This window comes from Eurosta solidaginis, chromosome 2 (genome assembly GCF_040869045.1).
Source record: "Eurosta solidaginis isolate ZX-2024a chromosome 2, ASM4086904v1, whole genome shotgun sequence".
In the NCBI taxonomy this organism is placed as follows: Eukaryota; Metazoa; Arthropoda; class Insecta; order Diptera; family Tephritidae; genus Eurosta; species Eurosta solidaginis.
The window spans coordinates 263,765,480-263,782,999 of record NC_090320.1 but is presented as its reverse complement, the minus strand read 5'-3'; the positions used below and the strand labels follow the sequence as shown (position 1 = coordinate 263,782,999).

The 17,520-nt window shown below is 41.9% G+C and overlaps 1 protein-coding gene across 5 annotated transcripts; it reads left to right on the top strand.

The window, feature by feature from the left end:
• The first annotated feature begins 8,970 nt into the window (after positions 1 to 8,970).
• LOC137240878 (uncharacterized) lies at positions 8,971 to 16,859 on the top strand. 5 transcript variants are annotated; one of them, XM_067767801.1, is made up of 3 exons: positions 8,971 to 10,437; positions 10,502 to 10,628; positions 11,330 to 16,859. In XM_067767801.1, the coding sequence occupies exons 2-3, from the start codon at positions 10,511 to 10,513 to the stop codon at positions 12,694 to 12,696; spliced, it is 1,485 nt and encodes a 494-aa protein (XP_067623902.1). In that variant the 5' UTR covers positions 8,971 to 10,437; positions 10,502 to 10,510; the 3' UTR covers positions 12,697 to 16,859. The 5 variants fall into 5 exon arrangements, with proteins under 5 accessions (XP_067623902.1, XP_067623901.1, XP_067623898.1 ...); XM_067767800.1 differs by having other exon boundaries at positions 10,497 to 10,628; XM_067767797.1 differs by having other exon boundaries at positions 8,972 to 10,437.
• Positions 16,860 to 17,520: the final 661 nt, after the last annotated feature.

The window sequence follows — 17,520 nt, the reverse complement described above, 5'->3', positions numbered from 1 at the left end:
ATACTTAAAAAGTGGTGGAAGTATTCTTAAACTATAATGAATTTTTGCAATAATTTGGCGCTCGTGTTTGTCATGCTAAGCTTGTTTTTGACTTATACAAACTCGGAATATCGCATAAGAGGTGGCCGTAATTGGAATATAAATGATAGTCCTTATTTAGTATCAATACATTATAACAACAGAAATCATTGTGTCGGTTCATTAGTCACTTTGCAGCACGTGGTTACCGCTGCAGGTCGCGTGGTATATTTCTATATGGACTTGTTCGTTGTTGCAGCTGGTATAACGGATTTTGGTGATATAAGCCATTTTGTACAAACACGCACTGTACAGAATATATTTTATCCATGTAATTATGATCCCCAAACAAAACATATGGATATTGCTGTGATGAAAGTGCATGAAATGTTTAACCGTGTTGAAGAAAGAGTAGACACAATACAAATTTCCGATTGTTTATTTGAAAGCCGCACACAAATGAGAGTTAGTGGATGGGGTTGGACATCTGAACAAAGTGGGCAGACTTCGAATATACTTCAATCTACTCTCTTGGATACATTACAATATAGGGATTGTGTGAATCGTTATAGAACGGCAGGAATAACTTTGTCACGATCAGTGATTTGTGCTGCTCGCTTTACAGCTGATGTGTGCGTTGAAGATATTGGGGCCCCGGGGGTTGTGGATGGACAACTTAGTGCAGTGGCTTCATTTAATCTGGGTTGTGCGAGCTGGATTTATCCGACTGTTTTTACACCTATATATAATACAGAAGTTCTAACCTTTTTAAGTGATGCGACGATGCGATGAGGTCTTAATTGCAAGGTGTTTTTATAAATCGACTACTGAGTGGAAAATCACCATAAGCCGGCTGAAAGCCCATTTATATATATATTATAAACATACAAAATTTACATTATTTTATTTAACCCTTTTTAAATAAACGTTTATTTGGCTATTTTTAAAGAAAAACATTTTTGTATTTAAACAATTTCTAACAATTGAACGTAATTCAGAAATTTTAAAATTTGGTTAGCTTTGGCTTTGTCAAATTGTTCTGGTGCAATTATTGTATTCTTACAAAAGATATTGCCTTGATTTTGTAAAAAAAGCTCGCTTATCGATAAAATTTTGCTATGTTATCAGCACATAACCAGTGTTGGGATCAGCGCCATAAATCTGGAGTAACTACACTGCTCGAACTTAAGTGGGAAGACATAATCAAGATCTTGTTCAAAGTGCTAATGGTGCCTTAATTTGTAATGGATTAAAGTAGTCCATCTTTATTATTTTCGCAAAACTAATGTGTGTTATACGGCTTCTAAAGGAATTTGGAAAATGAGTTTACATCGCCTCAAATAAAAACAACATTGCTACTGTGAACTTTTTGATGTTTTTGCAAGAGAATGTGGGGTCCTAACCACGATAAAAGTAACTTTTTAACTATAAATCACATCTTATTTTCTAAGTATATTATCCAAGAATAATTATATTTGGGTCGGGGTCTAAACAATTTTTATACGCACAAGTGTATGGTAACTTTGATTTAATAACGGTTGTAGATAATGATATGAAGGAATCGAGAAAGATATAGATTTCTTTATATCAAAATCTTTGAAATTCATTGCACTAGATAATTTGAACCCGGAATGGATTGGTATTCAAATTAACCGAAATCGAGGGACAACAGAGCTTCCTTATTCGATATCGAAAGTTTCCAAAAAATTGGAAAACTGACTTGTTGCATTTAAAAATACATTTAAAGTGGTAAAACTTGGCGAGTAGATTAACTTTATGACTAAATAGTGAAAATTTAGAAAAAGAAAAAAAGGAACAGTGGGCTCAGCGGTCTAATTTCAATAATGGGGAACAATAAAACCGTTGGCAACAACAGCGCCGCTTGCTGTGGTAAGGCCATCATTACTTCCCGAGGCGGCCTATTATCAGGAAGGCTCCGTTCAAATACAGCCGAAAATATCCCCTGGCTGCAAATCATCCAATAGGCACGGTCCGCATAACACCCTGGATTAGAAGGTTAGCGATACTTGGTCACCGATATCCCGCAACCTCCTGTGAAGCGAAACAGCATAGGTGTAGGCCCTTAGCTACTCAGCCCCAAAGTCGAGCGCTATAGAGTTCCGCTAAGCCCGCACACCAACGACAAGATGCTTGATATAGTGAAGGCTAAGGTAGGATTGCTTCGAGAATGTTTGTGGGACTATTAAAATAAATATGTAAATATGTGTGTATGTACATACATATATAAAATATTTAAAGATAACAAGTAAAGGTGTCTAAGTTCGGGTGGTACCGAACATTATATACTCAGCGTGAATTTTAATTGTACATTTGATTTCAGATAAATTACTTTTCTACATAACACGTGTTACCGCCCGTTTAAAAGAAAAATGTCTCCCCATTTCCTCTGTGGAAGGATCACAGACAAACTTCGCCGCTGGGTTCTTACGCTCTTCATTTCAATCGTTGTTGATAGCGAAAAATCAATTGCGCCACAGTGGCGTAAAAACATAGGGACATATTCATAGTCCTGAGTTAGAGTATGCTTCACTTGGTTCGCCACTAAAAAGATAGAGTAAATTTCATTTCTACACCGAGAAAAAAAAAACTGTAAATCCAACAAACTCATACGTATTTGCAACAACTTTTGTTGGTTAAAATGTGCCCAACAACTACACGCATTTGATGCAAGAACGAAAATACTATTGATTTTTTAACAAAATTTGTTCTTAACACAATAACTTTCGCATTTAGATTAGAAGTGTATACTCTGTTGCTTCAAATACTTTTCATTTGAACCAACAGTAGACGTCGTTGCTACAAAAATGTGAAAATATTGAATTAAATACTTAGCTTTTGATGTCTCAACAACGAACACCTTTGACGGAAAGAAGTTAAGTATGTGATCCCAATACTTAATTTGTTGCGATAAACGTGAAAATTGGCGCAATATTTCTGGTCTACAGTGAGAAAAATTTTAATGTAAACTCAATTGATTATTTTTCGGTTAAAATGGCTTTTTATTAAAACGTTTTGAATGTGAATATACATATGCATACAATGTAGCAAATTAAAATTACGCTTATTATACTCATCTGAGCAGAGTTCTCAGAGTATATTAACTTTGTTCGCATAACGGTAATCCGTAACAGCATAAACGAATCGAGATAGATATAGACTTCTGTATATCAAAATGATCTGGGCGAAAAAAGAAATTCATTTAGCCATATCGGTCCGTCCGTCCGTCCGTCCGTCGGTAAACACGATAACTTGAGTAAATTTTGAGGTATCTTGATGAAATTTGGTACGTAGGTTCCTGGGCGCTCATCTCAGATAGCTATTTAAAATGAACGATCGGACTACAACCACGCCCACTTTTTCGATATCGAAAATTTCGAAAAACCGAAAAAGTGCGATAATTCATTACCAAAGACGGATAAAGCGATGAAACTTGGTAGTTGCGTTGACCTTATGACACAAAATATAAAATTAGTAAAATTTTGGACAATAGGCATGGCACCGCCCACTTTTAAAAGAAGGTAATTTAAAAGTTTTGCAAGCTGTAATTTCGCAGTCGTTGAAGATATGATGATGAAATTTGACAGGCACGTTACTCCTATTATTACATGTGTGCTAAATAAAAATTAGCAAAATCGGATGACGAACACCCCCACTTAAAAAAAAATTTTTTTTTAAGTCAAATTTTAACAAAAAATTTAAAATCTTTACAGTATATAAGTGAATTATGTCAACATTCAACTCCAATAATGATATAGTGCAACAAAATACAAAAATAGAAGAAAATTTCAAAATGGGCGTAGCCCAAAAGCCCTTGGAATCTTGGGAGGAATACTGTTCGTGGTATGACATATATAAATAAATTAGCGGTACCCGACAGATGAAGTTCTGGGTCACCCTGATACACATTTTGGTCGATATCTCGAAAACGCCTTCACATATACAACTAAGGCCCACTCCCTTTTTAAATACTCAGTAACACCTTTCATTTGATACCCATATCGTACAACACGCATTCTAGAGTCACCCCTGGTCCACCGTTATGGCGATATCTCGAAAAGGCGTACACCCATAGAACTAAGGTTCACCCCTTTTAAAATACTCTCTAATACCTTCCATTTGAAACCAATGTCATACAAACACATTTCAGGGTTACCCTAGGGTCATTTTGCTAAATGGTGATTTTCCCTTATTTTATCTCCAAAGCTCTCAGCTGAGTATGTAATGTTCGGTTACACCCGAACTTAGCCTTCCTTACTTGTTTTTTAACAGGAAACTTAATAATTATTACAAAAATTCATTAATTTCGTGTTTTGTTTCGATACATTCAATAGTTACTAAAATCTTAAAATTTTATGTGGATTATTTAAGACGAATGGTTTTATAGGAAATGAAAAAAGTTCAATGCTTTTAAATACACATACAATAGCATTTGCAGGTATCGAAAATTATATATGACTGAAACTCTTCTGAAAATATCGCTTTCATTTCTTGCCCAATCATATAAATTTCGTCAACAGATTGGTAAATTTTAAGGATTCTTATTATTACGGTATTTAATTTCACGTAACAATTTTCCTTATACAAAAAACCTCTGTAAAATAAACTCGTCACTTCATATTTCCAAAGATGTGCATAGACTTAAATTTATGCAAATTTTGGTAGTATTTGTTACATTTGTTATATTTACATAAGTACTGGTAAGTTATTGGAGTTTTATGTTCCTCAATAAGATGAAATATTTAACTGACAACGTGAAAGAATTATTACAAATAGAGCATTCATGAGCGTTGGTGGATTTTTCTATTAAGAACTTATACCTGGACATTACTTAGTTTAGAAAAGATATTTTGCAATTTCGTATTTTCTCTTTACGGTATCTAGAATTTCCGTACTAGAAGTGGCCCATTCTCCTTTCGCTGTGCGAATTTAGGTGGGAGGTATGGTTTTTGGAGAGGACCTTTCGTAGGCGATTGGCCTCTGAGACTTCTTCGATGTCATTGGTGAAGTTCTTCCAGGAGTCCCTTTTGGCCTTCTGGATTTACTTCTTGAAAGATTTTAAGGCGTCCTTATAATGGGACCAGATTCCAGTGCGCTTAGCCTCGTTAATCAGTTTCCTGCTGTTTTTCCTCTGCTCGGAGATTTCTTGGTTCCACCAATAGGGTTTCTTTTTGCCCCTTACCTTAATCTCCGGGCAGGCTGCTGTGAAGGCAGCGTTACAAGATTTGGTGATAAGATCTACTGCTTCTTCTCTTTTGGACGATGAGTCTAGCTCACCGAGAGAAGCAAATGTTGTGTCTAAAGGAGGCGCTTCATCAGTTCTTAGCGGTAGGCTCGACCTACCGTGAGAAGCGTTTCTTAGGAGAGTAGAGGATAGGACTTTTTTATAAAGGTTCCAGTTCGTACGTCTCCTATTCCTGTAAGCCACCCTAGGCGGTGTACGCAAAAGCATAGTAAAAGCGATATACATATGATCAGAGTAGGAGTTTCGTTGGAAACTCTCCAATTTTTGACAAGGCCAGAGAATAGCCCTGAAACTAGAGTAATATCTAGAACCTCCTTTATATTTGAGGTGATAAAAGTTAGTTTGTCTCCAGAGTTGCATATACTTAAATTGTTGTTAATAATAGAATCAAAAAGAGAGGTAGAGCCCCAAGCAGTGCGATATGCATTGGCATCGGCTCCGATTATTATTGGAAACCCTTTACTGTGGGCCTCCCGTACCGCTTTGCAGAGCCGATCCTGCACAGAAGTTGAGCGATCGTGCGCCAAATATGCGGACATCAGCCAGAGCGTTCGGTCCTGTAGCTCGAGGCTAATGCAGGTAAAGTCCTCGTCGCTAAAAAGAGATATCAGAATAAATACTAGAGTTTTCTTTATTAGAATACAAGATCTGATTCTACCTGTCACGGGCGGTGTCACCAGCTGGTAGTCTTTAGAGTAGAGCCCACAGACCTTACTGCCAACGACCCAAGGCTACTGGACTAGAACGACGTCGTCGTCTGTTGGGCTGAGGCATAAGATTGGGGCAGCCGAGGCTGACTTAGAGTGGTGCAGGTTTATTTGAAATACCTGCGCGCCCGTTAAAGGTCGGCTTCAGCATCGATGTCCATCCTCTGCTGATCCGCCACGTCGGATGCCTCCTTTACGATAGTATCGTCGAATTCGGCATCCGACGGATCGGATTCCAACAGAAGCTGGCCCGCAAACTCAGATACCGAAAGTGTACCGCTCTCGGCATCCGGAGTGCTGCGTGCCAGTTCGATATCGACCCCATGTTCACTCAAGGTGTTGCATGGGTCCCCGAGATTCGTTGTGGCGGTTGCGGATTCGCTCGAGGCGGTATTCCCACCCACCAGATCTTCCGGCGCGGAGGTGGTTCCTTCATCAGGGCCAGGGGCAGCAGATCCACTAGGGGTGTTTCCGTCTAACTCCTCACCCCGAGGTACAGGCTCACCTTCGTCCGGTGCTTCTTCTTTAGTACCATACCTTCGAATCTTCAACGTGATGGAGTAGAAGCCGTAGCTTATAACTCCACCACATTCGTCAAGCCAAGGGAGAGAAGCCTCGTTTATGATGAAACCAACATAACGCTGCTTCGCCCTTGCCTCGCCGACCCGGACTACCCTCCAACCACTCGAAGGTAGCCCCTTATTTGATTCTGCGATGGTATCTAAAATCTCGCCAGGATCCGCTATGCCGTCTGGGACCCAGGCCCAAGCTCTCGGTCTGTTTGGAATTTCTTTCAAACCGACCGCATCCAAGCTGGCCCAGGCCACAGCTGCCCTAGCGAAGCTATGGCGAGTTTGTAGAGCTTGCACAAGCGCTCATCGGCGCAGGAAACAAGCTTGACCCTGCCCTGGTGCCAGCCGGCATCACGAATAGTGGGATCCGGCCCCGCATACTTGGTCATGATGTCCTTAAAGATCTTGATAAGGCCATTAAGGACATCCTTCCAGTTATCCGGGGTCATGTTCCCATCGGGGTGACCGCGGTTCAAAACCGCCAGCGTAAAGTTGGCCTTAGCCGCCTCGCTGAAGGTTTTGGTCAGGGCAGGGGGAGTAGTGGCCGAAGGCTTGTGCCTTTTGGGAACGCTCGAGGCATTTCCCATAGACCTTTGTTTTTTAAAGGCCGGCATCTTCGGGTCAGAAGATTGTTTGTTGGCAGAAGAGGTAGTCGCAGTACCTCATATTGCTGCTCTTTCGCTGAAAGATTTGCCAAATCTCACAACGTATTTGGCGGCGTTGCGGATGTTCCGCTGGTTGCGGACCGAAATCGTGATTCGCTTATTTGCCTTGGAACCCTCAAGGGGTTCAGCCCGCTTTGCAGATAGCTTTGCAGCAGTAGAGGCTCTACTTTTGTCCGTGTAGGAATTAGTGCTGTTTCCAACCTGCTGGCGAGAGGTGCCCGGTACGCACATGGGAAGGGACTCCTGTGCTTACTCAGTCGGACGCTGCTTTCCCTCTTTGGGCCTAGCTTTGCCGGCTGCCGTGGGATTGGATTTGCCCTCAAGGGGTTTAGTCCTTCCACTAGCTTGCACAGGTGGCCGAGAAGTATTTTGAGGCCGTGGTGGCCTGGTCGGCGCCGTCTGTGCGGTTCCCGACGGATTGGTTACTTTTGTAACGCCTAGTCCAAGGGCGGCATCTTTACCCGTACAGGGATCCGAGGCTTGGTTTTTTTGTTTATTCATGGTAACTGGTTCATCGGCTGCCTACTAAGATGGGGCCGTTCGGCAGCCTGAAAAAAAAGGAAAGGGGAACAATGCGGTCGACTGCGGTAGAGCCCCATGCTGCAGCAAGTCGCCGTTACTCCCGGAGGTGGACCGGTATCCGGGAGGCTCCGTAAAAATACAGTCTTACACCCCTGACTGCAAACCATACAATGGGCACGGAAACGCATAACACCCTAGATTAGGGGTGGACCACCTTTTCAACTGGGCGTGGTCCGGTTCCCAGCCTGAGGCCACGTTTAAAAACCATTTCCATATGCCTGAGCTATTAAGGAGCTGGGGCACAGATGGAAATTATTCCCAAACTTAGCTAGCACTCCCCTGGAAGAGGAAACTGTTGTGCTATTACCAGCCGGCACCCTCTGGGAGGGTTCAGCCCAAGGATTTTCGCCAGTCAAGGTAAGGCGTAATCCGTCCAAATGGACATAGAACTCTGACAGATTTTTGACTGAATCACCAATTACAAAAACTTTTGGCTGTATTTTTAACTTTTCTAGAAAATGATATGGTGTAAAATTTGTAAGGACATGTAATATAAAGAACACTTACTTGTATTGATATCTTTTGACTGCATTTTTTATAGTACATTAAATTAAGTTTATCTTTTATGAAAGATGGGAAAAACACTGCAGTTAATTTTTGTTCAATTTCTTCGACATTTTCAAACATCAATTTGTTTTTTCCAGGATGAAGTGTCTCAAAATCAATATCAATTAATTCGTATCCATCTGGGTCTTTGTACCTGGGGCAAGCCTCTAGAGATTCGTCAAGTGAGTTCTTGTTTTCTTGCATTAGTAAAACTGAGGTCTCCCTCCGTGGTGTTATTTTGTCGCTAGGTATGTTGTGCGCTAGCCATTTTTTGTTGCAACAAATTCAGAATTATTTCGAGAAATATCGGTTTTTTTTTTCTTACAAAAGCAAAGCAAAATCACTTGCAAAAATACAATAATTGCACTAAAACCATTTGACAAAATGAAAAGCTAACCAAATTCAAACAACTGCTGAATTACGTTCATTTGTGAGAAATTGTTCAAATACAAAAATGTTTTTCTTTAAAAATAGCATAATAAACGTTTATTTAAAAAAGGTTACATAAAATAATGTAAATTTTGTGTGTTTACAATATATATATAAATGGGCGTTCAGCCGACTTATGGTGATTTTCCACTTAGTAGTCTGTTCGGGCGAGTAAGGGCAGTATTGAGTGAACTGCGTAGCGAGATGGTTGTGTTGAACATGATTTGCGCTAATAAAGAAAATAATAAAACTATATGTGATCTGTGTATTCATTTAAAAGGAGAACATAATTTGGTCCTGCGAGCCGAAGGGTGAAGTGGTTTTTACAGTGCACTGCAAATTGGAGAAATTATGATATAATTTGAAAATGATTGCACTTAATGGGAAAGCGTAAAGTAGCGAAAAAATTGTAAATGCGTCTTGTGCATCGAAATGTGTACCATAAATTTGTAGCTTTATGCGGTTGGGTAAGTTTGTCTTTTTGGCCTTTGTTTCGGCGAACCACGATTTGGATTTGAGTAAAAATATAAGAAGCGCAAGTGATGGTGTAAAATTCAGCGAGTTCTACGGCGTTTTGTTGTTATAAGTAAACTCATTTTACTCATTTGAGCAATACGCTCGTCACTTCGGCGATATATGTACATATAAGCAACTCAATGTTGTATCCCTTTCTTCGGCGTTATCGTGTTTGTGTTCAGTTGGCGAATATCATATGTATACATACATATGTTTCAACGGCCAGTTCATTCGGCTACGCTGCGCACGCATCACTCCGGCGATTTATAAGAAAAACAGCGCCGCTGCATTTACTTCGGCGTGGTTGCGACTTGTGAAGTTTAACGCGACGTACACATCCCATCAGTTTATTCGGTTGATTGGTGCGCTCGCCTCTTCGGCGATATATAGGCAACTCAGCATTGCTTCCTTTCCTTCGGCGTAATTGCGTTTGTGTTTGGTTGACATTAGTTACCAGTTCGTTCGTTTAGGCTGCGCACTCATCAATCCAGCGAATCATAAAATTTCAACGCCGGCACATTTATTTCGGCGAAGTTGCGACTTGTGTTGTCACTTTGAGTGAAGTACCTATACACACAAATACATATCGGCTTATTCATTTGAGTAGCGCGCTCATATTTGCGGCGACTAAACTTCGGCATAGAGGCAAAGCATGTTGTTTTTGTTTGCCTCTTATATTTTGCGAGTTCTTTGACTGCGTTCAGCACTGAATTCGCCTTTTATTTCGGCGTAATTTGGGTGCGTAGTATTTCGAGTGTGCAAGAAAGAGCATTCGAGGGGAAAGAAGAGTGAAACAAAATTAAGCGGCGACGGTGCGATTATATTCCGTTTTATCACTGAGTAGAATATTCTTTGTTTCTTTTAGAGTTGGCCTTAAAACAACTCTGAAAGCGAGCGACCATAAAAAGTTTCTGACATACTCGTACATACATATGTACGAGTACATTCATTTCAATGTCTATACGTTTGCACACAGTTCGAGTGTTATTAGATACATAATTTTCATTCTATATCAACGAGTGCAGGTTCAAGACATAAATCTGCGCATTCTGTGAAATTAAATTTACAGATTTTTATTTCATAAAGATAATTGCATTTAACTGCGGGATTTATCATTTTAACATTGATATTTTGATTGGGTCTGCTCAGATAAATTATATATACATTTTACATTTAAATATGTATACTTTTATTTTAGGATAGGCAGGAAAAATGCCGAAGTCGAAAAAAGTGGAGAATAAAATGCCAGCATCGAAGGCACGGAAAAGGGCTGCTTCACACTCAGGGGAAGGAAGAAAGAAGCGTTCTGTAGAAAACTTATCCACAAACGGTGCGTGCTTATATTCAGGAAACCAATGCAATTGAATGCATAGCGCAATTGGAAAAGTAGTTGCGAATTTTGGGCACTTGTGTTGTGGTGCATTATTCAATTTTTGGGAAATTTATTCGGCGTATGAATGTTCGCTTAGAAATACACATATATGTGTGTAAACATATTGCTCTTAAGTCCGCACGTACCGTATATATGTTCTGAAATAAGATAGGTTCGCGACTTCTAGTACTATTGCGACCCATTAATTAAATTTACCTAAACAGCGACTTGAGGCCTGATGGAGAAGGGTATGTGATTAGATGGATTGCGTTTACGTGGCCCGTTTAGGCGTAATAACTGAATATATTTGGAATTATACATATATATTTGTTTAAACTGAGAGCGCCAGCTGGCCGATAAATTTAGGGTTTCTCTGCGAACCGGTTGGGCGAACTATACAAATGTTTAAACAAATGGAGATGTAAAAACGCTGCGAAATACAGTTAGGTCAACTGTTGAGATTGAAACGGGCTTCCAAAATATTGCATGCGGGATATTGACGCGATCTTAGGTTTACTTAGCGAATGTTGTCTGCTCATGTTATGGTTTAATCAAACATTTATAAGGGGCCATTTACTGACTATTTTGGAATTATCCTGGATGGAGAATATATTCTTATATAATTATTTGAAAGCTATAAAATTTCTTAATATTTTCAGGAACCGAACGAATGACAGCCTCGCCAAACGAGTTACAGGCAACAAGCGTGGAAGGATCTGCAGACAGCATCTCTGTAGGTAGCGCGAATGAAATCGCCTTAAGTATTCGAGGAGATATAGATTTTACGGTGTCCCAAATTCAGCGCCAGTCAGACTGGTTAGCCTCTGCGACATCAGGCATTTCAAATATTGAGGTGATGAAGGCTCGTCTCGATATTCTGACGACGGCATGGGGGAAATTTGAAGCTAGGTCCCGAGACCTGCAACAGAGTTCTCGAAACGAAACGCAAATAGCGGATGACATTGCAATGCAACAAAAAGTTGAGGATATTTACGTGAGGGTTCGCGCTGAACTATGCCAAAAGATTAAGGCACTTGAGCCGACGTCATCTACAGTGGCGTGTAGCCATACTAATAATCGCACACTACAGTTGCAGTTTGCAGAATTGCCGTTAGCAGATCGACTTCCGACATTTCGCGGCGCTCATAAAGAGTGGATTCAGTTTAGGGACGTATTTGCCGCGGAAGTAATTCAAAATCCGCATCTTACAAATCTACAACGACTTCGACGGCTGCAAAGCTGTGTCAAAGAGGATGCGGCTAAAGCTATGGGCTATTGGCCTCAGCGTGAAGAGAGTTTCGTCGATGCCTGGAAAACGTTGTGTCTAGCATTTGATAATGAGTATTTGTGTCACGCTGCACATTGCTCGGCAATTTTTTCCTTGCCTATGTGGCCGAGGGCCACTCATTCATTAATTAGGGATATGCTTGATACTACGCGAAACAGTTTGCGTATGATTTCCAGACAGTTAGGAGCAGAAGAGCAACGCGACTTGTTAATTTTAAATTTTTTAGAATCTCGGTTAGACAATACATCTCGTAGTCAGTGGGAAATGGTACGACCAATAGACCGTATCCCAAATTTACGCAATGATTTCTACAATTGGCTCGAGCGTCGGAGCAGCGGGCTCCTGAGTCATGCAATGCTACCTTCGTCGAACCATATCGATAAACGTACAACCAATCAGCCAATCACTCAGCGTATAAAGCCAAATGTTTCGTTGACACCGAACTACAATCCTTGTTTCAATTGCTCAGGAGATCACGCATTTCATCGGTGTCCTGCAGTTCAACGAATGAACCGGGAGGAAAGGGGTAAACGAATTTTTGAACTAGGACTCTGCCAAAACTGCTTGCGAAGGGGCCATACTGCTCGCAATTGCTTGGCCAGACGTTGTCCACGATGCGCAAGGTTGCCTCACAATAGCATTATATGCCCGAAGCTAGAATCAAATCTCGAAAAGGGAGCACCGCGCGCATTGACTCTAGCAGCAGTGATAGATGAAGAAACTAGGGATGAGCAATAGCAATTAACGGATAACAGCGAAACCAGCCTCGGGGTTTTCAGCAGCGGGTTTTCGCCACAACAGAGCAACCAGGTTGGACCGACCAGTACTCAGGGAGAAGCCATCCATTTAAACGACAATTTGCTAGCAACGGCTCAGGTGCGTTTTATAACCAATAGCGGAACAATAGTTAAGTTGCGCGCTTTATGCGATACGGGAGCTCAAGTAAACCTTATAAGTAAGGACGTGGTAAGTCGGCATAACATTACTACGCGCCGTATCAAAATAGGTGTGTCTACTGCTGTTGAGGCAGGGTCTTATATCTGCGATAAATCGGTAAGTGGGGGTTTGATGTCCTTTTACCATGCCGACCTCCGGTTGCAAGTTACCTGTCTAGTTGTACCGTCAGTATTGGGAGAAATGCTACAGCCTCAAAAACGTTTTGAAGAGCATGCCCTACCCAGAGATATAGCGACATATTTAGCAGACCCAACTTTTAATCAACCGGCACAGGTTCAATTGCTTCTAGGGGTTGGGGTATGGGCACAAGTTATGCAGGATAACATAAGACGACTATCGTCGGGCTTCGTAGCACAGGAGACTCGTTTAGGTTGGTTGCTGTTTGGGGAGATTCCAACAAACACAAGCGTGGTTGCAACTCATTTAAAAGATAATATAGCTCAAGAAGAACAAGACTCTCATCTTGATAAATTGTTACGAGGATTCTTCGAACCAGAAAGCATGTCGGGCGATGAGTCAACCTGGACGGAGGAGCAACGAGCATGTGAGGAGCACTTCATAAAAACACATACTTTTGACTCACACATGGGACGTTATATCCTACATATTCCCTTAAGACCTCAGTGGAAGCGTCTCGGTTCCAATCGAGCAATAGCGATGCAACGATTTTTCAGATTAGAACAACGTTTCAGACGAGAGGAGGAGCTTAAGTTGAAATACCAGTCGTTCATAAATGAGTATTTAGAAAAGGGCTGGCTGCGACCAGCCAACAGACCGCCAGGAGACAAGGCCTATTACATTCCTCATCATGCGATAACAAAAAAGTTTCGGGTGGTCTTCGACGCATCTTGCTCGACGGATACTGGAGTTTCGTTAAATGATGTGCAAATGATCGGCCCCAAGTTGCAACAAGATTTGATTGATCTTCTTTGGGGTTTCCGTTTGTATGCGTATGCAATCTCAGCGGATATCAAGCAAATGTTTCCTCAGGTTAAGATAGCAGAGCAGCATTGGGATCTGCAACGGATATTTTGGAGAGATGATGCAGGCGAACTAAAGAATATTGGCTTACTCGAGTTACATTCGGGATGGCCTCAGCACCCTTTTGTGCTGTCCGCGCAATGCAGCAATGTGCCAGGGACAATTCAGCAAGATGGCCGAGGGGTTCGCGAGCCGTGCTAGATAACTTTTATATGGATGATTGTTTGGTAGGGGAGGATACCGAAGAAGATTTGTTACTATTATGCCATCAAATGGAGGAGCTTCTAGCAGCAGGGGGGTTTCAACTAACAAAGTGGCGATCGAACTCGAACCGTATTAACTGTTTCATCGATAAACAATCATCTGAAGGTGAGGCGTGGTTGAATGCCCATATGGAAGCATCAGTACTTGGTCTCAGGTGGAGTCCTTCAGGGGATGAGTTCGCTTTCGCAGTGCAATCGCTACCGAATATCAACACTACCTCTTGGACTAAGCGCTCAGTGTTGAGTATAACGGCTCGAATTTATGATCCGGATGGTCTGGTGTCTCCCTTTGTAATAAATGCAAAGATACTAATTCAAAAAATTTGGAAGGAAAGGCAGGAATGGGACGCAGTATTACCTGATCATTTGAAAACTGAATGGCTGAGCATCTTCTCACAAATTCCACTCTTTAATGACCTCCGAATTCCCCGATGGATTGGTTATGCGAGACGATTCACTATGAATTTACATGGATTTTCGGATGCATCAATGCAGGCGTTAGGAGCGGCCATATACGCAACCATACATACTGACGACGGAGTTAAATCAAACATATTATTGGCAAAATCCAGGGTGGCACCGCTACGTGGGGAAACTATACCCCGTCTCGAACTCCGAGCAGCAATGCTACTAAGTGAGCTAATGCATCGGGTTTTAAATATCAGTAGAACTCAACATCACATAGAGATCGGCACGACCACCTGCTGGTCGGACTCCATGGTAGTACTCTCCTGGTTGAAACGAGGTGAGAGGGACCTGAAACAATTTGTAGCTAACCGAGTAAGACAAATTAGTGTGAATTTACCGAACTGCGAGTGGCGATATGTACCTACTGATAGAAATCCAGCTGATCTCATTTCTAGAGGGATGCCAATGCGGGAATTAATGGCTTCTCAACTTTGGTGGCACGGACCTGACTTCCTTCAGTTACCGAATGTCAGCTGGCCGAAAGCACCAGAAGCGATGCCGGAAAAGGTTGAGACGGAGGTAAGAATGGAATGCCGCCAAACAAGAAGACGCAGAGAGACGACGAATAAATTGTTGGCCACGATAAACATTATGTGTATTGAAAGCTCTTCATTGTTGGATCGCTACTCGTCTATGAACCGCTTAACGATAGTTACAGCTTGGGTATTTAGATTCACTAAAAACTGCCGGTCAACATTGACAGAGAGAGAGAAACTTCACCTGACCGTTAAAGAACTGGAACACGCATTGACATTCTGGATTCGGCGAGAGCAAAATGAATTTTATGGTAGTGATATCGAAGCACTGGAGCGTTGCGCTCAGAAAGAGCAAATTGTGGAGTATTCTAAATTATCACACTCTCTTGGAATGTTAACCCCATTTGTGCAAGATGGGATACTACGCATGAGCGGCCGCTTACAAGAGGCAGAACTGCCTGACGCTCAACGAAATCCGGTAATACTACCAGGGAAGGGTAAGTTGGCAATGTTGATTGCGCGAGCAACGCATGCGAAACTATTGCACTGCGGGGCGCAGCAGCTTGTAGCGGCGTTGAGACAAAACTATTGGATAATTGGGGCGCGGTCATTGGCAAGAACCCTCATAAAAAATTGTATAACGTGCGAAAGGTTGCGAGGAAAAATGTGCGAACAAATGATGGGAACGCTCCCCGCTTGTAGAGTACGTCCGGCGCGTCCATTTGTTCATACAGGGGTCGATTACGCTGGACCTATCCAGGTCCGTCCTGACCGGCGAAAAGGCAATGTAGTTATTAAAGGCTACATCGCGGTATTTGTGTGTATGGTATCAAAGGCTGTGCACTTAGAGTTTGTATCAGATTTATCCACTAAAGCATTCATTATGGCCTTTATCCGCTTCACTTCACGTTATGGCCATTGCTTACACTTATGGAGCGACAACGGAACCAACTTTGTTGGCGCTGAACGAGAGTTGAGTCGAATGTTGCAGACTTGGCAGAATTCTGACCTTTTTGACCAACTATCCATGCGACAAACCGAGTGGCATTTTATAACTCCGTCTGCACCGCACCAGGGTGGACTGTGGGAAGCTGCTGTCAAGGCGGCTAAGCACCATCTCCGGCGCGTTATGGGAGCCCGATTGCTAACGATAGAAGCTGTGCAGACATTGCTGGCAGAAATAGGGGCTGTCTTAAACTCTCGCCCATTGTGTGCCCAAAGTGCGGATCCGCAAGACTTAGCCCCTCTAACACCAGGGCATCTGTTGATCGGTGAAAGTCTAGTGCCAGCTCTAGGCGAACAAGTACCAGTGGAATGGCCGGAGAACCGCCTCGACTATTGGCAATCTCGTCAACAAATCACGCAAAGGTTTTGGAAATTGTGGAGCAATAACTACCTCCATGAGCTACAACAGCGTCCGAAATGGCGAGAGATAAGACGCAATCTGAAGGTCGGCGACTTAGTAGTCCTGAAGAACGAAAATACACCACCAACATTATGGAGAATGGGTCGAGTGACGGCGCTGCATCCCGGCCGCGATGGATTAGTTCGCAATGTAACACTTTGGACTGGAAATGATCACATTAATCGTCCAATTCAGAAGTTATGTGTATTACCTGTAGAACCTATTGAGCCTCGAGTGGCATCGAGTCTCAAGGCCGGAGGATGTTCGGGCCAGTAAGGGCAGTATTGAGTGAACTGCGTAGCGAGATGGTTGTGTTGAACATGATTTGCGCTAATAAAGAAAATAATAAAACTATATGTGATCTGTGTATTCATTTAAAAGGAGAACAAGTCGATTTACATCAACACCCTGCAATTAAGACCTCATCGCGTCGTTGCATCGTTTAAAAAGGTTTGAACTTCTGTATTATATATAACTGTAAAAATAGTCGGATAAATCCAGCTCTCGCAACCCCGATTATATGATGCCACCGCACTAAGTTTTCCATCCACAACGGCCGGTGCCCCAATATCTTCAAAGCACACATCAGCTGTATAACCAGCACAAATCACTGATTGTGACAAAGTTATTCCTGCCGTTCTATAACGAGTCACACAATCCCTATATTGTAATGTATACAAGAGAGTAGATTGGAGTATATTCGAAGTCTGCCCATTTTGTTCAGTTGTCCAACCCCATCCACTAACCCGAATTTGTGTGGGGCTTTCAAATGAACATTCGGAAATTTGTATTGTGTCTACTATTTTCTCAAATCGGTTGAACATTTCATGCACTTTCATCACAGCAATATCCATATGTTTTGTTTGGGGATCATAATTACATGGATGAAATATATCCTGTACAGTGCGTGTTTGTGCAAGATGGCTTATATCACGAAAATCCGTTATACCAGCTCCAACAAAGAACAAGTCCTTATCGAATTCTACCACGCAAATTGCAGCTGTAACCACGT